This window comes from Ovis canadensis, chromosome X, assembly GCF_042477335.2.
Source record: "Ovis canadensis isolate MfBH-ARS-UI-01 breed Bighorn chromosome X, ARS-UI_OviCan_v2, whole genome shotgun sequence".
Taxonomy (NCBI): Eukaryota; Metazoa; Chordata; class Mammalia; order Artiodactyla; family Bovidae; genus Ovis; species Ovis canadensis.
In genome coordinates this window covers 64318418-64345184 of record NC_091727.1, presented here as the reverse complement: position 1 = coordinate 64345184, position 26767 = coordinate 64318418, and the positions used below count along the sequence as shown (strand labels likewise).

The following is a 26767-nucleotide window of genomic DNA, read 5'->3' as shown; positions in this document are numbered from 1 at the left end:
TTGGGAAGTTGGAAATTGTTAGTATAGTGGGTTGGTTAGGAATTATATTGGTGAAGAGTTTTTCATTTGTTGTGCCAATAATTGCTGCTAATTCCCTGCCCTGGGTGTGACAAGAATGTCTCAGGTCAAACCTCTCTGCTGACAGACTAGCTTGTATGACAACCTCTCAACCATAAACAGCACAGAGAGCTTGGAGTATTTTGAAAATCTTAATTAGCATAGGGCTTTTTCTCATTGTTGAGTCAATGATTGCCTCCAGGCCTCCATATCCTTAGGCACCTGGGAATATATTAATCAATGTATTTGGAATATAGAAAAATAAATATAGTGGTTTTTGATGTTAGCAATACTAGATTTTGAGTTAATGAATTTTCTCTTTTATAATAGATCACTGTACTTTGTTATAAATCACTGTGTCCTTGCTATGCAAAAATGTAATTTTATCAGTATCTTAAGACTAAATAGATCTTAAGGGGAACATTGGTGAAGGGTTTTCATTTGTTGGGCTGATGTTTGCTGCTAAATCTCCATATTCCCTGCCCTTATAATGAATATAACTAGCATATAGGAGAAATAAGTATTAACCTTTAAGCATATAGGAGAAATAAGTATTAACCTTTAAGATTAATCATGTTAACCTTGGGTTAAATAAATTCCTTTCTTGATTGTAACTCACTACACCCTCACCCTATAGGAATGCAACTTTATTTGGAGGGCGGTGCCTGGTTTAAGAAAAAATACCCTTGGAAAAAATAAGTTTTTTGGTTATCAGAAAGAAAGGATCATGGAGTGTCAGCAGGCCTCATGGCCAGAAGATGATGTGGAATCCCTAAGACCTTTTTTTATACATTGATGTGAAGCACCTGATTTTGATAAAGGTCAGGAGTGCTGACCCCTGGGTGACTCTGTATTCATCCCTATGTGTAACAAAAGGTATATAAGCAAACCTAAAAATAAATAAATCAGATCAGTTTTTGGAAAGACTGATTCCCTCATGTCGCTTCTGTCTTGCTCTCCGTTTTTCTGGTTGAATTCCCATCTGGAGCGTGGGTGCCCGCCACGTCTGCTTACTTGCCCGGTTTTTAAGTTCCATATGAGAAGGAGCCCAAGGAGGGGCACCTTCCGATATTCAAGTGGCACCGGTGGCCCAATGTAGATGGTGCAAATTCCTTGTCTTGGAATTTTATTGGTATCCCACGTAAACCAAGTTATTTAGCCTCTTTTTCTCTCCTACTATTTTCTGGCCGAATTCCCATCTGGTACGTGGGTACTCACCAAGCCTACTAATTTTGCCTGGGCTTCTAAGATCGGACCAGGGAGGCCTCACTACCTCCTCTCCTTTGGGAGAACGGAAAGACGCCTGTGGCCTACGTAGGTGGTGATTGGTATTCCATGTAAACCAAGTTATTCAGCCTCTTTTTCTCCGCTAATTTTCTAATCTCTCTCTATCTGTAATTAAATAAGTTTTTTCCTAGGACGCTGATTCTGTCCCCACCTTCGAATTACCCTGGATCCACTGGGGAAGGACCTCGGCAAGTGGTGCCTGAACAGGGCTGTTTTAAGAATTAAAAAAGGGGGAGATGCCGGGAGCCAGTGTGAGGAATTCTGCCCATGGCAAAGGTCATGAGGAAGAAGGCTTCGGCATATGCAAAGGCATGACCAAGCCTCAGGAAACCCCCTGCTCCCAGCAGGAAACTAAAGATGATACAAAGAAAGGGAAAGATATCCCATGCTTGTGGATTGGATGAATTGTCAAAATGGCCATACTATTCAAAACAATCTACAGATTTAATGAAATCCCTATCAAAGTACTCAGGGCTTCCCCAGAATGGCTCAGTGGTAAAGAATCTGTCTGCAATGCAGGAGATGTGGGTTCGACCCCTGCTCCAGGAAGATCCTCTGGAGGAGGAAATGGCAACCCACACCAGTATTCTTGCTGGGAAAATCCCATGGACAGAGGAGCCTGGCAGGCTATAGCCCATAGGGTCACAAAGTGTCAGACACGACTGCCTGAGTGAGCACACAAATCAAAATACCCATGTTTTCACAGAATTAGAATAAACAACCCTTAAATTCATATGGAACCACACAAGACCCTGAATTACCAAAGAAATCTTGAGAATGAAGAACAAAGCCAGAAGTATAACCCTCCCAGACTTCAGACTATACTACAAAGCTATAGTAATCAAAACAGGGTGGTACTGACACAAAAACTGACAAATAGATAGATTAAATAGAATAGAGAGCAGAGAAATAGACCCATTCACCTATGTTCAAATAATCTATGACAAAAAAGGCAAGAATGCACAATGAAGAAAAGACAGTCTCTTCAAATAAGTGGTGGTTGGAAAATTGGACAGCTACATGTAAAATAATGAGATTAGAACATACCCTCACACCATATACAAAAATGAACTCAAAATAGATTAGAGATGTAAATTTAAGACCTGAAACAATAAACCTCCTAGAAGAGAATATAGGCAGAACACTCTGGCATAAAAATTGTGGCAATATTTTTTTTGATCTGTCTCCTAAGTAAAAAGAAATAAAAGCAAAACTAAACAAATGGGATGTAATTAAACTTAAAAGCTTTTGCAAGGCAAAGGAAAATATTGACAAAACAAGAAGACAACCTACAGAATGGGAGAAAATATTTACAAATGAGGTGACCTATAAGGGGTTATTATCCAAAATATATAAACAGCTCATATAATTCTTCATCAAAAAACAAACAACCCAATGGAAAAATGGGCAGAGACCTGAATAGACAATTGTCCAAAGACATACAGACAGCTAAGAGGCACATAAGATGCTCAACATCATTAATTATTAGAAAAATGCAAATCAAAACCACAATGAGATATCATCTCCCACCAGTGAGAATGGCTATCATAAAAAAGTCTACAAATAACAAATGCTGGAGACAATGTTGAGAAAAGGGAACCCTCATATACTGCTGATAGGCATGTAAATGATACAGCCACTGTGTAAAACAGCATGGAGGTTCCTAAAAAACTAAAAATAGAACTACCATATGATCTAGCAATACCACTCCTAGGTATATATCTAGAAAAAATGAAAACACTAAATCAAAAAGATACATGCAACCCAATGTTCACAGCAGCACAATTTTCAATAGCCAATTATACAGAAGCAACTCAAGTACCCATCAACAGACGAATGGATAAAGAAGATGTGGTATATATATACACATACACAATGGACCAGCTATAAAAAAAGAATGAAATTCTGCAATTTGCAGCAACACGGATGTACCTAGGGGGTATTATGCTTAGTAAAATAAGACAGAGAATGACAAATAATGTATATCGCTCATATGTGGAATCTAAACAATAATACAAATGCATGGATATGTAAAATAGAAACAGACTCATGGATATATAAAGCAGAGGGACAGGGGGCAGAGGGAAGTGGGGAGGGACAAATTAGGGTTATGGGATTAACAGATACCACCTACTATGTATAATATAAATAACCAATAAGGATATACTATATAGCATAGGGAACAAAACTCATTATCTTGTAATAACTTATAATGGAGCATAATTTAATTAGGGTTATGGGATTAACAGATACCACCTACTATGTATAATATAAATAACCAATAAGGATATACTATATAGCATAGGGAACAAAACTCATTATCTTGTAATAACTTATAATGGAGCATAATTTATAAAAATGATGAATACTGTATACCTGAAAATAATATAATATCAACTATAATTAAAAAGGAAATGTACCTCTTGTAGACAGTATACAGGTGAGTCTGATAATCTGATTTCTAATTTGAAGGTTTATTCCATTGATATTTAATATAATTACTGATCAGCTGGATTAGAATCTACCATTCTATTGGTTTTCTGTTCATTTCCTATATTTTTTGTTGTTTTGTTCATTCTTTCTTGCCTTCTTCCCTTTTAATTTCTCCATTGACTTTATCTCTTTGTCTCTTTGCATTATTTTTCTTTTAAATAGACCTTATTTTTAGAGCAATTTTATTTTATTTTTTCTTGGTCATGCTGTGCAGCTTGTGGGATCTTAGTTTCCCAACCAGGGATCAAAACTGTGCCCCTGCAATGGAAGCACAGAGCCCTAACCACTGGACTGCCAGGGAATTTAAAGCAGTTTAAGGGGCTTCTGTTTCAAGATGGCAAATAGAAGGACATGTACTCATCTCCTGTGAGAGCACCAAAATTGCAACTACCTGCTAAACAACCACTGACAGGCAGACACTGGAACCCACCAAAACAAGATACCCCACATCCAAAGACAAAGAAGAAGCCACAGTGAGACAGTAGGAGGGGCACGATCATGATAAAATCAAATCCCATACCTGCTGAGTAGGTGACCCACAAACTGCAGAAGAATAATAACAAAGTTCTCCCACTGTTGTGATCGTTCTAAACCCCACGTCAGGCTCCCCAGCCTGGGGATCCAACAAAGGGACTGGGAATCCCCAGGGAATCTGGCCTTGAAGACCAGTGGGATTTGATTACAGGACTTCCACAGGACTGGGGAAACAGAGACTACAGTCTTTGAGGGTACAAACGAAATCTTGTGTGCTCCAAGACCTAAGGGAAAGGACCAGTGACCCCACAAGAGACTGAACCAAAACTACCTGCTAATGTTGAAGGGCCTCCTGTGGAGGCATGGTTTGGCAAGGGATCACCACAGGGACAGGGGCAATGGCAGCAGCAGGCTGGGAAAGTCCTGCTTGGTGTACACCCTCTTGGAGGTCACCATTAACTCTACCATAGAGCCCACAGACCCCAGGGCTGGGTCACCTCAGGCCAAACAACTAACAGGGAGAGAGCTCAACCTCACCCATCAGCAGATAATTGGATTAAAGCTTTACTAAGCAAGGCCCTGCCCACCAGAGCAAGAAAAACTTGGGAGTTTTTCCCATTGCTAGTCCTTCCCATCAGGAAGCTTACATAAGCCTCTTAGCCTCATCCACCAGAGAGCCGACAGAAGAAGCAGTCTTACAGCAGCTACAACCAAAACCATATTATAGAAGGTTAATCATGATGAAAGAGCAGAAAATTATGGCCCAGATGAAGGGACAAGATAAAACCCCAGAAAAACAACTAAATGAAGTGAAGATAGGCAACCTTCCAGAAAAAGAATTCAGAACGGTAGTGAAGATGATCAAGGATCTCAGGAAAACAATGAAGATGCAAGAAATGTTTACCAAAGACCTACAAGAACTAAAGAACAAACAAATGGAGATGAACAATACACTAGAAGTAATCAATAGCAGAATAACTGAGGCAGAAGAATGGATAAATGACCTGGAGGACAGAATGGTGGAAATCACTGCTGTAGAACAGAATATAGAAAAAAGAATGAAAAAGAATGAAGACGCCTAACAGATCTCTGGGACATTAAACACATCAACATTCATGTTATAGGGGTCCCAGAAAGAGAATAGAGAAAGGACCTGAGAAAATACTTGAAGAAATAATAGCTGAAAACTTCCATAACATGAGAAAGGAAATAGTCAACCAAGTCCAGGAAGCACAGTGTGTCCTAGACAGGATAAACCCGAGGAGGAACACACCGAGACACATAGTAATCAAACCGACAAAAATTAGAGACAAAGATAAAATATTAAAGGCAACAAGGGAAAAATGACAAACAACATAGAAGGGAACTCCCATAAGGCTATCAGCTGATTTCTCAATAGAAACTCTACAAGTCATAAGGGAATGCACAATATATTTAAAGTGATGAAAAGGAAGAACCTACAACCAAGAATACTCTACCCAGTAAGACTCTCCTTCAGATTTGATGGAGAAATCAAAAGATTTCCAGATAAGCAAAAGTTAAAGATAATTCAACACCACCAAACCAGCTTGACAACAAATGCTAAAGGAACTTCTCTAGGCAGGACACACAAGAGAAGGAAAAGATCTACAGAAAATAAACCCAAAACACTTAAGAAAATGGTAATAGGATCATATATATCAATAATTACCTTTAAATGTAAATGGATTAAATGCACCAACCAAAAGACACAGACTGGGTGGGTGGATGAAAACATGTGCATGTACACACTTCCACTTGCCACATCCCTTGGCTTGACCCCCCTCAAATTCTATGTAATTATTTTATATAGTTAAGTTAATCATGTTCCCATTATGGTGTGCAATTGTAATTACCTTTTATTTTTTGGTCTGGCTACTGATGTGAAACTGATAAGTATCTTTTACTATTGTGATTATTTAACTATTACTCACTTAATACCATTGTATCATGATTGGTCAACAGAAAAATAGAACTCTGTATCACCAGAACTACAATTTAATGGAAAAACCTGTAATCACTTTTTAAAAGCCATGCAATGCATATCAGAATTATCTTGAATTTTTTTTTGAAAAATACAAATGCCCAGGTATTGCTTTTTTTCTCCAGAGCTCCAGATATGTTTCTAATGAGTAGTCATGCTTAAAAACAACTGAACTATATGATGATCTTTTACTTTTATCTAGTTTTACTTTTTCTATTTCATTGAATATGAAATATTGCTCCCATTTCATTTAGTTTATGTTTTCCAATTTCTCCATCTTTTTGATGTTCTTTCTCAAGTGTTTATCTAGTAGAAAAGCTTTTGTATACATAAATATGTAAAATATATACATTTTATAAAACTTATGAATTTTTGCCTAATTAAAAAATTATGACATTTTGATTCCACTTGTTTGACTTAGCATGAATAGAATGCTAGATTTCTATTTTAAAAAATAGATATGAAACACGCAACAAAGGTTTACTGCATAGCATAGGGAACTATAGTCAATATGGTTCCTGGTGGCTCAAATGGTAAAGAAACTGCCTGCAATGCAGAAGACCCAGGTTCAATCCCTGGGTCAGGAAGATCCCCTGGAGAAGGAAATGACAACCCTCTCTAATATTCTTGCCATGGACAGAGGAGTCTGGTGGGTTACAGTCCATGGGGTCACAAAGAGTTGGATACAAGTAAGTTACTTTCACTTTTCACATGATGGAAAATAATTTCAAAAATAATGTATGTGTGCATGTATAACTAAATCACCTTGCTATGTACCTGAAAAACATTATAAGTTAACTATATTTCAATAAAATATATATATTAAGAAAAAGAATAAAGCAGTTTAAGCACACAGTAAAACTGAATGCAAAGTACACAGTGGCTGTGTACCCTGTCCCACACAGGCACAGCCTCCCCAGAATATCAAGCATCACAGTGGTACATTTGTTATAATCAATGAACCCACAATGATGCATCATTATCATGCAAAGTCCATAGTATACATTAGGGTTCACTCTTCGTGTTGTATAATCTATGGTTTTGGGCAAATGTATAATGGCATGTATTCACCATTACGGTATCATTCTGAATAGTTTCTCTGCCTTAAAAATCCTGTGTTCTGCCTATTCATCCCTCCTTTCTTTTAATCCCTGTCAACCACTAATCCTTTTACTGTCTCCATAAGTTTTGCCTTCTCTAGAATGTCATACAGCTGGAATCATACAGTATGTAGACTTTTCAGATTAGCTTCTTTCACTTAGTAATATGCATTTAAGATTCCTCCATGTCTTTTTAGGTCTTGATAATTCATTTCTTTTTAGCAATGAGTATTATTCCATTGTTTGTATATACCACAGCCTATCCATTTGCCTACTGAAGGCATCTTGGTTACTTCCAATTTTTGGCAATTATAAATAAAGCTGCTATAAATGCTTGTGTGAAATTTTTGTGTGGACCAATTAATAACTTTTCAACCCATCTGGGTAAAAAGGAGCATGATTGCTGGATTGCAGGATAGGAGAATGTTTCTGACAAACTGTCTTCCAAAGTGTCTGTACCACTTTACATTCCCATCAGCAATGAAGTTCCTAACACTCCATTATCCATGCCAGCATTTGGTGTTGTCAGTGTTCTGGATTTTGGCCATTCTTTTAGGGGTGTAGTGGGGTTATTGTTGCTTTAATGTGCAATATCCTAATCACATATGATTTTAACATGATTGTGCCCCTCCTAGTATCTCCTTGTGGCTTCTCCTTTGTCCTTGGATATGGGGAGATGCTCTACACAGTGAGCAAAAACAAGACCTGGAACCAACTGTGGCTCAGATCATGAGCTCCTTATTCCAAAATTCAGACTTAAATTGAAGAAAGTAGGGAAAACCACTAGGCCATTCAGGTATGACCTAAATCAAATTCCTTATGATTATACAGTGGGAGTGACAAATAGATTCAAGGGATTAGATCTGATAGAGTATCTGAAGAACCATGGATGGAGATTTGTAACATTGCACAGGAGGCGGTGACCAAAATTATCCCAAAGAAAAAGAAATGCAAGAAGGCAAACTGGTTGCCTGAGAAGGTCTTACAAATAGCTGAGAAAAGAAGCAAAAGGCAAAGGAGAAAGGGAAAGACAGACCCAACTGAATGCAGAGTTCCAAAGAATAACAAGGAGACAGAGGAAAGCCTTCTTAAGTAAGCAGTGCAAAGAAATAGAAGAAAACACTAGAATGGGAAAGACTAGAGATCTCTTCAAGAAAATCAGAGATACCAGTGGAACATTTCATGCAAAAATGAGCATGATAAAGGACAGAAATGGCAAGTACCTAACAGAAGCAGAAGAGATTCAGAAGAGGTGGCAAGAATACAAAGAACTATACAAAAAAGGTCTTAATGATCCAGACACCACAATGGTGTGGTCACTCACCTAGAGCCAGACACTCTGGAGTGTGAAGTCAAGTGAGCCTTTGAAAGCATTACTACAAAGTTAGTGGAGGTGATGGAATTCCAGGTGAGTTATTTCAAATCCTAAAAGATTATGCTGTTAAAGTGCTGTACTCAATATGTCAGTAAATTTGGAAAACTCAACAATGGCCACAGGACTGGAAAAGGTCAGTTTTCATTTCAGTCCCAAAGAAGGACAATGCCAAAGAATGTTCAAACTACCACACAATTGCGCTCATTTCACATGCTTATAAGGTAATGCTCAAAATTCTTCAAGCTTGGCTTCAACAGTATGTGAACCAAGAGCTTCTAGATGTACAAGCTGGATTTAGAAAAGGCAGAGGAACCAGAGGTCAAATTGCCAACATCTGTTAGATCACAGAAAAAGGAAGAGAATTCCAGAAAAACACCTACTTCTGCTTCATTGACTATGCAAAAGCCTTTGACTGTGTGGATCACAACAAACGATGGAAAATTCTAGAGATGAGAATATCAAACCACTTTACCTGCCTTCTGAAAAACCTGTATGCAGGTCAAGAAGCAACAGTTAGAACTGGATATGGAACAATGGACTGGTTCAAACTGGGAAAGGAGTATGTCAAGGCTTTATACTGTCACCCTCCTTATTTAACTTATATGCAGAGTACATCATGCAAAATGCAGAGCTGGATGAATCATAAGCTGGAATCAAGACTGCCAGGAGAAATATCAGCAACCTCAGATATGCAGATGATACCACTCGAATGGCAGAAAGCAAAGAGGAACTGTTGATGAGGGTGAAAGAGGACAGTGAAAAAGCTGGCTTAAAACTCAACATTCAAAAAACTAAGATCATGGCATCTGGTCCCATTACTTCATGGCAAATAGATGGGAAAAAAATGGGAACAGTGGCAGACTTTATTTTTGGGGGCTCCAAAATCACTGTGGATGATGACTGCAGCCATGAAATTAAAAGATGCTTGCTTCTGGAAGAAAAGCTATGTCAAACCTAGACAGCATATTAAAAAGCAGAGACATCACTTGGCTGACAAAGGTCCATATAGTCAAAGCTATGTTTTTTCCAGTAGTCTTGTACAGATGTGAGAGTTGGACTATAAAAAAAGGCTGAGTGCCAAGTGATGCTTTTGAATTGTGGTGCTGGAGAAGACTCTTGAGAGTCCTTTGGACAGCAAGGAGAGCATACCAGTCAATCCTAAAAGAAATCAACCCTGAATATTCACTGGAAGGACTATGATGAAGCTGAAGCTCCAAAACTCTTGCCATCTGATGTGAAGAGCTGACTCATTGGAAAAGACTCTGATGCTGGGAAAGATTGAGGGCAGAAAAAGTGGGTGAAAGAGGATGAGATGGTTGGATGGCATCACCGTCTCAATGGACATGAGTTTGAACAAACTCTGGGAGATAGTGAAGGACAGGGAAGCCTGTTGTGCTGCAGTTCATGGGTCACGGTCAGACATGACTTAGCAACTGAACAACAAATGGCATACGATGTTGAGCATCTTTTCATATGCTTATTTGCCATCTGTATAATCTTCTTTGGTGAGGTGCCTGTTAAGGTCTTTTGCTCATTTTTAAATTGAGGTGTTTAATTGAGGCAGTAGTTCTGGGACCAACTGTTCCAAATGGGAAGGTGACAACAAGTCATATCATTGCTCTTCTATGTGTAATATGTACTTTATCTCTGACCGCTTTCAAAATTTTACTTTTGTTTCAGCAGTCTGACTACTACATGCCTATGTGTGGTTTGCATTGTATTCAACGTGCTTGCTTGGGGCTTACTGAAATTTCTGAATCTCTCAATTTGTCTTTCACAGATTTGGGGAAAATTTCAGCCATTATTTCTTAAAAAAATTTTTTATGTCCCCTTATCTCTCTTTCTCCTCTCTTACTAGTATTCCAAATGTACACATGGTAAACCTTTTTACATTTTTCCACAAGTCATTGAGACTCTTTGTTTTTTTCTAATCTTTCGATTTTCAGATTGGCTAACTTTTATTGATCTATCTTCAATTTAACCATTTCTTCTGTCATTGCCAATATGCTACTGTTGTTTAGTTGCTTAGTCCTATCTGAATCTTTTTCAACCCAATGGACAGTAGCCCATCAGACTCTACTGTCCATGGGATTTCCCAGGTAAGAATACTGGAGTGGGTTGCCATTTCCCTATCCAGAATTTGCTATTACGCTTATTCAAATTTTAAAAAACTGAAATATAGTTGACATACAATATGTTAGTTTCAGGTGCATTACAGTGGTTTGACATTTGCATATATTATAAAATGATCACCATAAGTCTGGTAACCATCTGTCCCCACAAAGTTATGATATTATTGACCACATTCCTTATTCTGTATATTACATCCCTGTGGCTTATTTATTTTATAATTAGAGGTTTGTAGCTCTTCTTTTTTTAAGATTAATTATCTGATTGTAGATTATTTGTGAATTTTTTTTTTTTTACTATCTCTAGTTTCCAAATTTTATACAAGGAAGAATGCCCTTTTCTGCAATGTGAAAAAAAGAATATTAATTAAACATCTCTCTTATCCCGTAGGGTAAGTTTGACCTTTTAGACTATAAGATTATGGAGTTGGTAAGTCCATCTGTATGACAAAATTATTTACAGAGTCTTAGCTAAGACACAGACCTTACACCTATCACAAGATTTAACTTAAAATGGATCATAGACATAAATATAAAATATAAAACTATTGAAGGTAACATAGGATAAAATCTATATGACCTTGGTTTCCCTCCAGTAGGTAATGAAGACCATAGAAATTTGCTGCCAAGTGAGAGTCACGCTCAGACTGGTGTTGTGTAGAAGTTGCCTGGACAGACTGGCATAAGCAAAAATGGCCCAAGATCATGCAAGGGGCAGTCTCTGCAATCTTTTCTCTACGTGTGTGCACATGTAAGGTTTGTAGCTCTTAATCCCCTTCACCTATTTCACCTCTGCAACCTCCCTCTCCTATGGCAACTACCCATTTCCCCCTCTGTATCTATGAGTCTGTTTTAATTTTTAAACTTCAGACATTATATTTTTCAGTTCTAGAATCTTTGGTGTATAGTTTCTACTTCTTTGAGATTTATTACCTTTTCATTCATTACAAGCATATTTTCCCCTATGCCCTTGAGCATAGAAATAAGCTGCTTTAAAGTCCTTGTCTGCTGATATCAACATCAGAATCACCTTGGGGTTGGTCTCCACTGACTGCTTTTCCTCTTGAGCATAAGTCACATTTTCTTTTTCCATATAGTAGTTTAGAATTGAATCCCAAACTTTCTGAATGATATGTTAGAGATTCCGAATTCTGTAAAAAGTACTGATTTTTTATTTAGCTATTTCTCACTTAATTTCTCTAGAATGAAAATTCCAAGTTCTCTATCTCTGTATTGGGTAAAGCTGGATTATCCATTCATTATTTTAGACTTACTGAGGGTGCTTGGAATCAATCCTATGCATGCATAGTTTAGCAGTCTGCCAGAGATTTGGGAAGGGTTTATATAGAGAATTAGGGCTCCTCCTCAGTGGTTTCTCTCCTGGGATATCTCCTCAGTTTTCAGAGGCTATAATCATCCTGAATCTGTTCTCTCATTCCTCAAACTATAAGACTGCAGGTTTCTATCCAAGTTTTATTTATGTCCATATTACAGCAACTGCAGCCTGCCCATGGATGAAAAGCTATAAAAACACAGAAAACCCTTTGAAATGAGCACTTTTCTCTGTGCTATAGTGGAAACGGCATTAGAACTGGGAATTTTAGGGCCTGTATTAAAATTCTAGCTTGGCCACTTTCTAGCTATGTTTACTTTGGGTCACTTCTCAGATACCATTTCCTCATTCTAAAATGGGAATAAGAATGTTTGCTTCATGGGGTTGTTAAGAATATAAAGTCAGTTAATACATGAGATATGGAAAATAGGCTCAGAGGGGCTATGATTGTCCTATTAAATGGTAGGAGTCATTGGTTACTCCAGATCTGACCATGCTTTTTCTGGACTATCATACTGCTTCCATCTAATAACTACCAACTCTACCTTTCCCTCCTAAAGACACCTGCAAGTACCTAGTATGATCTAATTACCAAGGTGAGCTCAAAGAACACAGTAAGCTAAAGTTCTTACCCACAAGAAGATCCAAGTACCATTACCTTCTCATTGGTGACTGCCCTGCCGTCTGTGTCTCCTTTTGGTCACTCTCAGGGCCTCCAGATAGCTGTTTTGTTATATTCTGCTCAGTCTGTAACTGTTATCTATAGGAGGGGTTGGCCTGATAACAACCTACTCTGCTGTTACCAGAAGCAGAACTGCTAACTGTGGATTTTTGGCTTTGCTATCTATCTGTTCAGTCTGTTTTTATGCCATGATATATGGAAAAATTAAAAAACTATGCTGCTTCACTGCCTCCATCTTCCCAGAATCACATGCTATTTACTTTAATAATAAATGAAATAAAATACTCACTAGAATCTGTTACTCAGAATCTTTGTCCAGATTTCTTTTGCTCTAAAGGGCAATGATACGTGGTCTGAATTTAACTGCTAGAGAGTTAGGGACCAGTAGTGTAGTAGTATAACTACTTGCCTCCCACCCCTTCATACCTGACGTTGTCTTGGCTATTCCCTGATCTGGTAATGCTCCAAATTTCCGATGCTGTTCATACCAGTCATTCACTGTCATAGATGCCAGACTTGGATAACCAGCTCCAAATACTCTGTAAGAATCACACTACATTTAGAAAAGTAAACATAAATAGCACTATTAATAAGCCTCTTCTGTTTAGTGGTAAAGCTTGTATCTGTTTCCTCCTTGCTCCCTTATCCAGCTATCCTCTGAGGAGTTGTGTAAATTCCTGTGAGGACAGTGAAGAGAGACATCCAGGGAGGAGAATTAAAGGCAAGAGCTTTCACAAGAAGATAAAGGCCCAGAGTTATCTCCCAATAAGCAATCTCAGAGGCTAATGCCCCACAGAATGATGATATAATGGAAGAAGTATTTATTCTTGGTGGGTCTAAAAGATACACAGAGGAAGGAGATTCTTCTGCAACCTTATGGAAGAGGTTCATCTTTAATCTCAGAATTAAAACCTAGATAGGCAAACATGACCATTTGAGAATTGCAGCTGAAGGAAACAATGGGAAACAACTTTAAGGGCTACAATTCTTCTTTAGTTTCTTTTTTCCTTCTTTCTGTATTTAATTCATTAATTATTTATTTTTGTTGGCTTCCTTTTGAGCCTGGTTTTAAGCTCAAGTTTGTAAGGGAAATGTCTGATGATGAGAGCTACAGAGAAAGTATTGGAAGAGATAATATTCCTCTGATGGAAGAACAGTTACCCCAGGTGAAGCCATGACCTTTATTTAACAATGCCCATTCTGTTACTCATGCACTGTAAATGAACCATAAAAATAGGGGGCTTGCAAAGGCAACCCACTTTTTAATACCACCTACTTGGCTTGGGCCATGTTCCGAGTGAGAACAAACGGTTTCATTGGAGGCCTGTCCTGACGAGATGACTGCGAAGTTGATGCCTAAAAAGGAAATTAATTATCATAAGTGTATTTGTCATTGTGCCCACCCCACTATGCAGGTTCTTAAGTCTTTAGGTGCTTGAAAAACCCTGTTTATCAGACTCTAAGATATATTAGCAGAATACCAATGGTGGAGGTTGGTTAGCTCTCCTGAGATGGCCCAAGTATCATGCTGGAAAGGGAGGAAGAGAAAGCTCTTCCAGGAATCATTTCACAAGTGAAAAATTACTTGACTTTAAAACTCTCCCCTCCAAAGAGGCAGATTCCAAAGCTTTCTTCCATGTTCCACCTAAACCTCTTGAGCTGAATTTGAAGCCCCTTTCCTCAGCCTGGCTTTCAGGGCCAAAGCTGAATTATGAAGACCTTTCTGCTAAAACCCTGTCCAATGTAATTATGCTATTAAATGTCAAGAGCTCCCTAGGGTGTTTTAGAAGTGGATGTTCCTAAATGCAAGAGGGGGAGGAGGAATGGGTTAGTATCTTTCATATACAGGTGTACAGAAATGTTTCAAGGAATCTTGGCTGTTCAGGGGCATACCAAAACAAACTATGGTCTAAGAAAAAATGTTCACTTTGTAACATCACTTACATAGCCAATCCCAATACCAAATGAGAGACAATAAATTAAAAAACAAAGAAGGAGACAGGAGGATCCAGAATAGTCCAGCCTCATAGTAATGGGTTTGAAACCCATTCATCTAGATATAGTCAAGGGGCCTTAAAGCTTTAGAATATTAATTGTTCGTTCTTTGATCCCTTAACAGAAGGAACTAGGTTGATGTTACCCTGAGGCAAAAGCTCCTAGGCTAATTAGTACAAATCAAATTAGCAAGAGTTCTCTGAGGACTTAAATGGCTGCAGCTAGTTGATTAATACAACTCAATTCATGTTATACCCTGAGCCAAAAAGTAACCGGTAGCAGAGCCAGATTTTTTTTTTTCTTTTCTATAATTCTTCCCTCTTTTTTTTTTTTTAAAAACAAACCCTTGTGTTGAGGGCTGACTTTCAATAGATCACAGTGAGGCAGCTGCTCTGCTATGTACGAAACCCCAACACAGAGCCCAACATTTTGAAAAATCAGCTCCAAAACACAGTTATGGTCTTCAGGTACAGCCAAAGTGGTATTATACCAAGTTTTCTTTACCATTATGCCTAACATTTTGTGCATAGGGGTCCTTGCTGTTTCATACTTGGGTGACCTATGGTGTCAGTATATCACTGTGTAAGGTTAACTTTTGATTTCTCCCCCAAACAAAACATATTTCATGTCTTTTATCTTCTTTTTAAGTTTTTTCTCTCTCTTCTCCAGTCCCACTTTTCTTCTTCATTCCCATCCTATCCCTCTTCCTGTTTATTACAGTCAAGCACAGATTTTCAAGGCACACCTCCCTATGCCTTCCTTCAGCAGTCATGATTGCGTGTGTGCTAAGTCACTTCAATCATTTCTGACTTTATGGACTCTGGCCTGCCAGGCTCCTCTGTCCATGGGATTCTCCAGGCAAGAATACAGGAGTGAGTTGCCATGCCCTCCTCCAGAGGATCTTCCTGACCCACAGGTCAAACCTGCATCTCTTATGGCTCCTGCACTGGCAGGCAGGTTCTTTACCATTAGCGCCACCTGGGAAGCCCCCACAGTCAGGACTGCTCACAGCCAAAAGCAGTTTTCACTTCAGAGAAGACTCCCCCTCTCCTGGCATGTCACAAAATTACAGAAGACTAGAACTGTGTTACAGTCAGAAAGCACTAGGGAACACTACTATAAACTAGAGAGAAAGCTATCCTAGAGAACCTTCAGCCTTCCTCCACTAAGGTTAATAAAAACAGTGATTTCATGGAAACATGAAAGGATTTTAATTTGATTACTCTCCTGTAGAAGATTCAAATCTCTGACAGTAGCTTTTTGAGCTGGTTAGGCAGTGACCAGGCTTACCTCTTTTGCAGAGTCTTTTTCTCTCAAGATCTTTATCTCCTGGTCAATGCTCTCAATCTCTTCTAAGCTGATACCAATCCACCTTCGAAGGTGAAGGAGGTAATATTCACGAACATGCTCATCATCTGCTTGACCACTTTCCACAGCAGATTTCAGTGCAGACAACCTATGCTCCACCTCCTTCTTCTGCTTGTATCTGTTCCACAGAAAAGTATTTCCCATGAACTTAAAAATAAAGAAGTGCTCCTTGAAAAGAAGGCCAAAATATGATTTTACCTTTGCAAATGATCAGGTCATAAGGATGATGATTTTCACTTTGGCAAAAATAATGATTTTATACCTCAGAATTTGCCATCAAGGCCATTCTCACAAGACTACAAGGCGAGGAAGGGATCAGTAGAGGCGGAGAAATACATTCAAGAGCCAGAGAAATATAGAGGAAACCTGATCTGAGCAACTCTTCCCATCATCTTTCGAGATGGGAGTACTTTAGTAATTTTATGACATCAACCTTTATTAGGTCAGGTGCTTAGTATCATACAATGTCCATTTGGGAATTATAGCTTCAAATAATCATAGACTTTTTATTTACCTGCCATTGATGCAGGAATTCCTAAAAAATGGTCATCTCTTCTTTTCTTCTGGGCAAAATGTTTCCAGCTCTTCTGACTCATCCTGTATAATTTAAAGACTCATATCCACCCTGCCTGCCTTTTCCAAGATGCATTCTAGTATGTCATGTATCACTCACTGGACAACTATTTACTGAGTACTTATTATGTGACATGCACTGTTCTCAGTGCTTGAGCCACAACAGTACTTACAAAAGAGTCCTTGCTCTCCTGAGGCTTTCATTCTAGTGTGAGCAGTCAAAAAGAAATAGATGTCAGGTGGTGATAAGTCCTCTGAACAAGCCCCCCCCCCAAAAAAAAAAGGCAAGGTAAACTGGATAGAATGATGGTGTGAAAGTAGGGGTGTTCAGGAGAGACTTCTCTAAAGAGGTGACACTTGAGCAAAGACTTCAAGGAAATAAGTACAGAAGCCATGACAGGATCTGGAAGAGTGTTCTAAGGGGGAAAAGCAAATATGAAGGTCCTTGGGTGGGAGAGTGCTGCCCTGACATGTTTGAGGAATAGCAAGGAGGCCAGTGTGGTTGGCATGGAAGATGATACGAAATGAGGTCAGAGAGATAGCCAGGGCCATATAGAACCCAATAGGCTAAAAAGACATGAAATATCAGATGTCAAAATGTTTTGAATGAGAAGAGAAAGTCACTGGAAGCTTTAAAATAGAATACATGATGTGAAAACTTTTTTAACAGACTACTCTGACTGGACTGTGAGAGGCTGGGAGGCAAGGGTGGAAGCAGGAAAATCAATTTAAGAGGGTACTGCCATAATCCAGGTTGAGAGTGACCTGAAATAGGGAGGTGGTAAGATCCAGATGTAATTAAAATATAAAGCAGTATTTGTTGATTTATTGGATGTAAGGGCTTGAGGGAAAGAGGAATAAAGGAAAAACTCCACAGTTTCCAAGAGAAGTATCTTGAAATACCTATGTCTAGAACTCCACTCCAGACCTCCGGGATCAGATGCTTCTCTGCAAGTGTTCACTCAAATCTGGAATTCTTAACTTGACTTCAATGGACAGAATTTGGGGAGGAAGGGTGTCTTTGAACTCCCTCCAATTTTGTATAGAACTCTATTATACGCTTTTTTTTTTTTTTTGCTGAGAAGACGTTAAAGGAGGTCCATGACCCACAAAAAGTCAAGAACCACTGCTCTGGAAACATCCTTTATTATAAAAACTTTTAGGCTCTTCTATTCCTTTTAATTAACAAGTGGGTACTTTATGCAACGTTACAAATAAATGTCACAGCACCATCATAGGTGGCCTTCTGAGTAAAACACTACACAGGTCAATCCTAGTTCATGAATGCTATTACAGACATCACTTGAGAACATTAAACTCTGATGCCACTCCTACCCCACCCTCTTTCCTGATGTACCTAAGTCAGGAAAAAAAAGAATACCAGGACCTTAAATGTATATAACCTGGGGTAAATTCTGCGTTAGTCTGCTGGGCCTCTGAACAAGGTTCTTATGCTTCCTTTCCTACCCTCCACATATATGCAGTCTAATCGCACTCTCTGGTCTTTCTTCTCTACTTCCTTTGCTCCTATGACTTTGTTCCTAGTCATCTTTGGGACTTCTAAGCTCCTGAATACCTGATCTTTGAGGCCAGTGTTTTTTAAACCTTTCTTAGCAGAAGAATCCTTGCTTCTTATGAGAGCTTATTTTGAACGCCAATAAGCAATAAGAGATAAAACTACCTTGGTTAAATCAGAGAAAGGCTCCCAACATCTCTCCTACCCAAGCACTGTGACGAAATCCTAGGGCTCCAGGAACAGACTGTAAAACACTGTCCTAGACTTCATCACTGTTCTAGATTCCCCATGGTGAGCCATTACATGCAAACAATCCTTATCACCCAGTGCCTGTCACCCTTCTGACTCTGGGCAACTTTCATCATTCCCCTTTCTGTTCCCAAGCTGCTGAAGAGAGCTAACCATTTAAAAATTTGTTGTCAAATGAGTCAATGACAAATTTGTATGATTAAACTTCAGTGCAACGGTCACTCTTGTTCAGTTATCATCTTCTTCATCTTTTGTGAAATCCATGCCACCATCATGCTAATCAGATGACCAGTCAATGGAGAAATTCAACTTCCCTTTTTACCTTCAAATCTTTATAGTGTCAGCTTTCCTCCTCTTCTCTTGCCTTTAAGGAGGCACTGTTGTCTTTACCAAGGAAATGTCTTTACCATTCCACTGTCAATCCAGTCCCCATCCACATTCCTCCAGGCCTCACTCAATCAACTATCCTCCCTGTCATTTGCAGTTACAATTTTTCACTCTACCAGTGCCTTTCCCCTAACCTGTTCTGTCTTTTCAAATGACCACTCTTCTCTCTGTTCTAAACAACACTAGAATTGGTAATTTGAAGACCTGACTTTAAATCCTAGCCTGACCACTTACTAGCCATGTAACTTTGGACAAGTCAATACTGAGAGCCCATATCCTTATTTCTAAAATGGGATAATATCTGCTTCATGGCACTGTTAAGAGGATCAGATGACCAATACTCATGAAAGTGCTTTGTAAGCAGCAATATAAATAACGTTAGCAGATGAGAAAAATTAAAAGTTGAGAGGGGCTAGATGATGCCTCATCTATTAGGTGGCAGAAATTGGATGGGTCACCCCAGGTCTGACTCAAAAGCCCAGGATATTTCTGCTACACCATATTGCTTCCATCTTTCTGATGACCACTCTGTCCTTCCCAAAGATACCTCAAGTACCTACCATGATCCAAGTACTGGGTTGGGTACCAAGGATATACAATGACATAATTACAATACTAAGGATACAATTAGTCATGGTCTCTGACCTTTAGAAGTTCCAAGTCTAGAGAATAACAGATAGTTATGCCCAGATAAGTAACAAAAACTAAATGCTATAGTATCTGGGAGGGGAGACAGGTAGGGAGAAACTTCAAAGAAGACATGACATTTGTTCTCTATCTTCCCCGGGCTTCTTTCTATAAGTACTCCCATCTGTACCTTGTTGAGTCTCTTATCTCTGACTGCCCTTTTCTTTCTCATCCTTCTTCTTTAATTTGCCCCAAGGTTTTATCCTTGGGTTTTTTCTCTCTGCATGTTTTTTTTTTCCATCTAGTCAAGGCTATGGTTTTTCCAGTGGTCATGTATGGACGTGAGAGTTGGACTGTGAAGAAGGCTGAGCACTGAAGAATTGATGCTTTTGAACTGTGGTGTTGGAGAAGACTCTTGAGAGTCCCTTGGACTGCAAGGAGATCCAACCAGTCCATTCTGAAGGAGATCAACCCTGGGATTTCTATGGAAGGAATGATGCTGAAGCTGAAACTCCAGTACTCTGGCCACCTCATGAGAAGAGTTGACTCACTGGAAAAGACTCTGATGCTGGGAGGGATTGGGGGCAGGAGGAGAAGGGGACGACAGAGGATGAGATGGCTGGATGGCATCACTGACTCGATGGACGTGAGTCTGAGTGAACTCTGGGAGTTGGTGATGGACAGGGAGGCCTGGCGTGCTGCAATTCATGGGGTCACAAAGAGTTGGACACGACTGAGTGACTGAACTGAACTGATCCATATCCATCGATGCTCCTGAATTTTTATCACTAGCTGCAAAACAGTCTCATAAGTTTTAGTTACACATTTCCATCTGTTTATGGACACAGCTGTCCAGTTGTCACATCATGACCTAAATTCAGTAAGTCCTAAACTAGACTCATTATTTATCCAGCTTCTACTTCTCCACTTCTGTCAAAAGAATGTAGGTTCAATTAATCAACAAGACTTACACTTACTCCTCAAAGATGGGAATTAAGAGTAGAGAAGATACGTCAAGAAACATGCTTTGAGAGAGACAGAGAGGACATACTACTTAGGTGTTTTATGTAGGATGGCCTCAGTGTGTAAATGAGGCAGAGGATGGAGGACTTACAGAAATTGAATAAGGATTTAAACAATTTGTTTTCTAATCATATAAATGCTTCTTGCAAAAGTAGTATCTGACAGTTGTAACTTCATTATCATCTCTTCCCAGTTGGAGTACTATTATAACATGTTAACTTGTCTTTCTGCATCCCTCTTCCTTTTCAGTGTTCTATACACATCACTTCCCTAGAGTCCTCTGACCATACTACTTTTAGCTTCTGCCAAACCAGACTCTTCTCCATTTCCTGTACATACCTCAAACTACCTTGCCTTAGGCTTGTTTTGCTCATGCTGTCCCCACATGCTGCTTGTCAACAAGACATGTTTTTTGAGCACCTTCTATATGCCAGGCCCTGTGCTAGACACATCACAGAGAACAAGAGAGAAATGGCTACTGCTCTCATGGAATATACATTTTAGTAGTGAAAAAAAGACAAAGCCCAGAAAGACATAAATGAAGAGCATTTCCCCCAAAGAGAACAACACGTACAAAGATTCTGTAGAAGGAAAGAGCTGGGTCTGTTCAGAACTGAAAGAAGGCTATTATGGCAGGAGTCCAGTGAACAGGGGGAGTACAATATATGATGAGACCAGAGAGACAGATGCAGATCATCCACATCTTTATAGCTAACAGCTTGGATATTTTAGATAAGACATGCTGCTGGCCTAAGTGAAGGTATGACTGTGGAGAAAGAGATAAGCAGAAGGACATTAGGTATATTTTGTAGCTGGAATTGGTAGGCCTTGTTGATGGACTGGATGTGGCAATCCAGAAGGGAGGAACTGAAGCCAACTCCTAGGTTTCTAGCTTAAAACAACTGGGTGAATGGCAGTCTCTTTATTGAGATCCTTAGGACTTGAGTGTGAGGGTACATTTGGGGATTAAAAAGCCAACAATTCAATTTATGGCAAGTTAAGTTTGAGGTGGCTGTGAAACATCCACAAACAGTGCTGGAAGCACAAGTCTGAAGGTCAGGGAAGGCCTGAGCTAGTATATAAATATAGGAGCCATTAACAAAAACATAATGTTGATATCTCCTCTGTTGGGCATTAAAAAAAAAGTTCAAAGATCAAGCTTTTAACCAAAGAAATACAAATCAAAACAATGAGGTATCTTTCTTGTTTGCCCATCTGGTGGGGGGTGGGGGGTGGGGAGGGATATACTTTGAAACTTTGTTACTATGGAAAGCAATACTGTTACCATCAAGAGTCTTAAAATATTCAAACCCTTTAATCTAGGCACTTACTGGTCCTTCTAGAAATCAATTCTAAGGAAACAGTGAGAGATACATTTATTTTCTTTGTAGCATTACTTAGAATAACAAAATCAAATAAAAACCTCTACCCATTAACAGTCTAAGCATTTGACAATAAAAGATTAGCTTAAATAATTATAAGACTGATACTATTTAACCATTAAATATCTTGGCTTCAAAAGACAAAGGAAATCACAACAGGATGTCAGGTTTTAAAATAGAAAAAATGGCATTCCTCCAAATGTATTAACTAAAATAACTATATATCTGAAAGGAAAGACATCAGGAAGTTAACGAAGATCATCTCAGTGCTAAGATGAAAGCTTATTTTTAATTAAAAAAAATTATGTTTTCCAACTTTCATGAGTAGTAATTACTTTTACATTCAGGCAAACCTGTAATTTACATTTTTAACCAAGCTTCTCCTCTCATCTCAAATGCTACTACATTGTGAAATCTTTCCCTTATCCCTCCAACCAGATATGATCACTCCCTGGTCATTCTCTAAAACACCATTTGTATCTCTCTATTGCGTTTAGTTGTTTGTTTTTTTTTTTGATACATTGCAATTATTTGGATACCAAATTCACTGTTTAAACTGGTATAAGCCAACAGACTACCTCTACCTTCTTACAGAGGACATGACACTAAATTCCACTTCATATCAGTCTATCCCATTTCCTCAAAAATCATTCTGTTGCTCACTAGCTCTTAACCATACTTTATAATTTAAAGCCCTTACCACTAAAGTCACATTTTTATTTACTAGTTACTGTCTGTCTCCTCCACCAAAATAAGAACTCCATGAGGGCATGGACTCTGGTTCTCCATTACCTAGAACAGTTCCTGGTACACAGTAAAGGCTCAATAAATATGTTAAATGAATCAATCAATTTTCAGCTCTCTAGACCAGGCCTCTCCAGAGTTTCATGCTACAGATACCTCTACTTGGATGTCTTCTAGGCATCTTAAATGAAACACGTCTCAATACAGAATTCATACTCTCCCCTATCTACTCTTCCTCTTCTATTCCCCATCTCAATGAGTTCCACAGTCTTCCAACTACATCAGAAACATAGACATCTCCCATGCTGCTTCCTTCTACCGTACCTGCCAAAACAAACTGATCACCAGGTTTTCTGCAGATTCAATCCTATACATAAATATATCCCACCATCCCTTCTGCCATTGGGATAGTAAGGCCTCCATTACCTCTGTGACCTAATTGGACCTAATCTTCTCCCTCGGAATGCTTCCTAACTGCTGCCAGATTATGCAAGTTAAAGTGCAAATATGACCTTGCTACTCTTTGTGGTGGGATGGGGGGGGGGACCTCCAGTGGATCCCAAGTCACCAACCAAAGTTCAAGCTCTTTAGCATGGCCTAATAGTAGGTAACATAGAATATTTACTATGTGCCAGATACTGTGCCAGCTGTTTTACATGGTTTATTTTATTAATGCCTCTTAACCCTATGAGATAGCTACCATTGTTACTTATACTTCACATATGAGGTAACCTGAGGCTCAGGCAGGTTACACAAGTTACCCAAAGTTCAATGGCTTATAAGTAGAACTGAGTCTCAAACCCAGGTTTCTGACTCCACCACCTGTACTTTGCTACAAAGATCTAACAATAGCTGACTGAGTGCTTACTGTATCAGACACTGCTGAGTTTTTAAAATTCATTTCTCTTCTAACTACTTTATAGGACCTGTTATCATCCAGTGTTACACCTGGGGAAATTAAGGCAGTGAGAGGCTAAGCAATCTACCCAAAATCAGAATGATTAAATGCTGGAGCTGGGATTCAAACCTCCTTCCCAAGTTCCCAGAACAAAGTTGTTCCTTCACCTTCCTCACACCCCAAGCTCTCCCTGGTTTGAACCCTACAACATTTTTCGGTATTCTTTCCCCCTCTTCACCACCCACTTTGTGTTCCAGCATCACCTAACTGTTTACAGTTGTTCTTCACCCCAACACTGTGGTCTTTAATGCCCCTGTAGCTGTTCTACTGCTATTATCTCTGCTGGCTAAAGCCATCCTTTCCTCTTCCTCTAGATAATACTCTTATGCATCCTTTAGCAACTCACCAGAGGAGTCACCTCTGCCAGGAAGCCTTCTCTTCTCTCCTGCTCCCTCTTTGGTTAGGTGCCCTTTTTCTCTGCTCTCCCAATACTTTACACATTTTCTTATCACATCATTCTATAATTTATATCATTTCTATGCTTCCTCACCAGATTGTATGCTCTTCCAAGGAAGAGACCACCCACATTCATACAAATGCCCATACCCAATTTGAATCCCCACTGCCTAGCATAGCTCCTAAACACTGTGAGCACTTTCACATGATGAAGCTATGCCAGTATTAAGATTAGTTCAGGATGTTACACACCTGATCCAGTATTGTTAGAACAGAGCTTCTCAATCAATGGACCAAAAATGGACTATAGTTATAAGATATCTGTGCCTTTCAAAGATACTTACCCCACTGCGAAGTGAAGTGAAAGTTGCTCAGTCGTGTCCGACTCTGCGACCCCATGGACTGTATAGTCCATGGGGTGCCCGACTGTACCGTGTGAATATTGCTATGCTGTGATGTGGGAGAGATTGGGAAACACTGCTAAAACTATATTGTTGCTGTTGGCAACCATAAGGTGCTAGAAGTCTGGCAGGGATGATCATTTCAACCAAGACAGAGGCTTCTTGAAAAACTGAGAGTTTGCTCTTACCAGGGCCTATGCTCAATAAGAACCCAAAGAATACATACACCATTGTTTCCCACCCCCCAGGAAAAAACATGCACCCTTCCCCAATAGCACTGCCATTAGGCAGTCCTCAAATGACCCACCTCTCTATTTTAGCCTGTCTGTGAGATGCCATAGCAACGATGCTAGGATAGGCCATGGAGGAATTAGCAGTGTTATTTTCAGCTGAGTTGGTCTTGGTTTTGGGCAGCTCAAACTCTGCCACATGATAGTACTGGCACTGCGTTAAGTAGTTTAAAAAGTGTTCTCGAGCCCACTGCAAATGATCTAGGCGCTTGCTGGGATTGACTTGTTTCAGGGCGAACGCTCCTTGAAATGCTGGCACCATCAGGTACTTCAGGTCGGTGGACGCGATTTCCTCCAAATCTTCATTTTGGCTGCAAAGAGCAGAGTAGGCTGTGAAGTCTGGCTAGGCATTCCAACTGTGGCCCTTGCTTCCTGGGGGAGGGGAGGGCTGGGATCGGGGTGGGACAAAGGGAGGCGGCACCTGGAACAGCTGCCGGCTTTCTTCAATGAAAGTGGCTGAGCACTCACATCCAATGCCTCTGCAAATAACCGAAACTAAGGAGGAGAGTCGTCGGAAATTAACTATCTTGGAAGAGAGGTAGAGAATGCAAGCAATGTACACAAGATCGCAGGGGGAGGTAGGATAGAAAGGCTCCCAGTTTCAAAGGTCTCCTCCACCCAGGCTCAATGGCTCCACCTTTGGTGATCATCATTACATACGTTCTCTGCCTTTGGTTACTACCCTCTCGCCCATACCTGAACAACTCGAGCTGCGACAACATTTCTGCAGCCTTCTTCAGGAGATCCAGTCCTTTGAACACCTTATCTTGGATTATTCGGGAGCCGGTGGGTTCAGTTGAGATTTCCACTTCGTCCAAAAGCTGCTTGCTGGTTTCGAACAGCTCGGGGAGCCGCGGTAACAGTAACTCGTCTTCGACTGCTGCCATTTTAGGGAGGGAGGAACCCGGAAAACCTCACTTCCGGGGTCAAAGGCAACCCTGGGAAAGCTGAGCTAGGCGAGAGACGAAGAAACCGGAAGGGGCGCCGCATTGGTCCAGTAGCTCCATTGTTACCTAAGCGTCTGAAAATTTCCGTAGGCTGCTGTTAACTCAGCCTAGCAACCGTTTCCAGGGACTCATTTTGTTCTGCTGCCTATTACAAGTAGTAGACATCTGTTACTGAAACACACACGCAAATAAAAAAGCAAACCCCAGGCGCTGCTTTTCGCGTGACTCCTCGTCGCCGACCCGGCCCTGGACTGTGTCATCGGCTCTGAGGATCGGGTGTGACGAGGCTGAATTCGGAGCCAGGGCGGGCGCGAGAAGGCAGGAGCAGGAGCACTCCAGGAGCCGGCCAGGCGAGCGCCTTACCTCGTGAGGCGCTCCCTGGCCACAAGGGCCAGGGCGGTCAGGGGCTCCGAACTCCGCGCAGCTTGCCGGGTTCGCAGGTCTGCGCGCGTGAGAGCGAAGGGCAAGTAGCGCCCCCCTCCGGCTTCCGGCAACCCAGCAGCTCGAGCTTTGGGTTCCTACCTGCCAATCCTCGCCCTTCCTCTTCCCCGTGACGTCACCCCTCTTATACACACACACACACACACACACACACACACACACCAGTTACTGTCACCCCTTTACACACATACACAATCAAAAATCACCCCTCCTATACACACACACACACGTTTTCAAAAGTCACTTGCTCTGAAAACTTCCTTGAGCCCCTTTCTCCTGCCAAATGAAAATTTTTGGTGCATCTCTATCAGAACACCTACCACATATTACAGCTAGTGATTTACAAATCTATCTCCCTTACCTGTATGAGTCTGATTAATCTTTGCGCTCCTCTGGCTAGCCCAGTGCCTGGTACTTATTACGTGCCCAATGTCATCATAGGAATAGAAAAATAAGTGTTCGGTTTGGAAAGCAGATCTATTATGCAGAACGGCGCTGTTCAATACGGTAGCCACTTGCCACATGGGGCTATTGAGCC

The 26767-nt window shown here is 40.1% G+C and overlaps 1 protein-coding gene across 2 annotated transcripts in view; it reads right to left on the bottom strand.

Moving 5' to 3' along the window:
* Positions 1–26401, bottom strand: part of IGBP1 (immunoglobulin binding protein 1) — a 45695-nt gene extending 19294 nt beyond the window's left edge. Inside the window, exons 1-5 of one of the 2 annotated variants that reach the window (XM_070290298.1) lie at positions 25538–26401; positions 24859–25152; positions 16218–16413; positions 14209–14288; positions 13359–13471 (exon numbers count right to left, since the gene is read on the bottom strand). In XM_070290298.1, the coding sequence (XP_070146399.1) occupies positions 13359–13471; positions 14209–14288; positions 16218–16413; positions 24859–25152; positions 25538–25728 (874 nt within the window). In that variant the 5' untranslated portion in view covers positions 25729–26401. The remainder of the gene's footprint in view (positions 1–13358; positions 13472–14208; positions 14289–16217; positions 16414–24858; positions 25153–25537) is intronic. The other variant, XM_070290299.1, reaches the window with a different exon arrangement.
* Between the last annotated feature and the right edge of the window lie 366 nt (positions 26402–26767).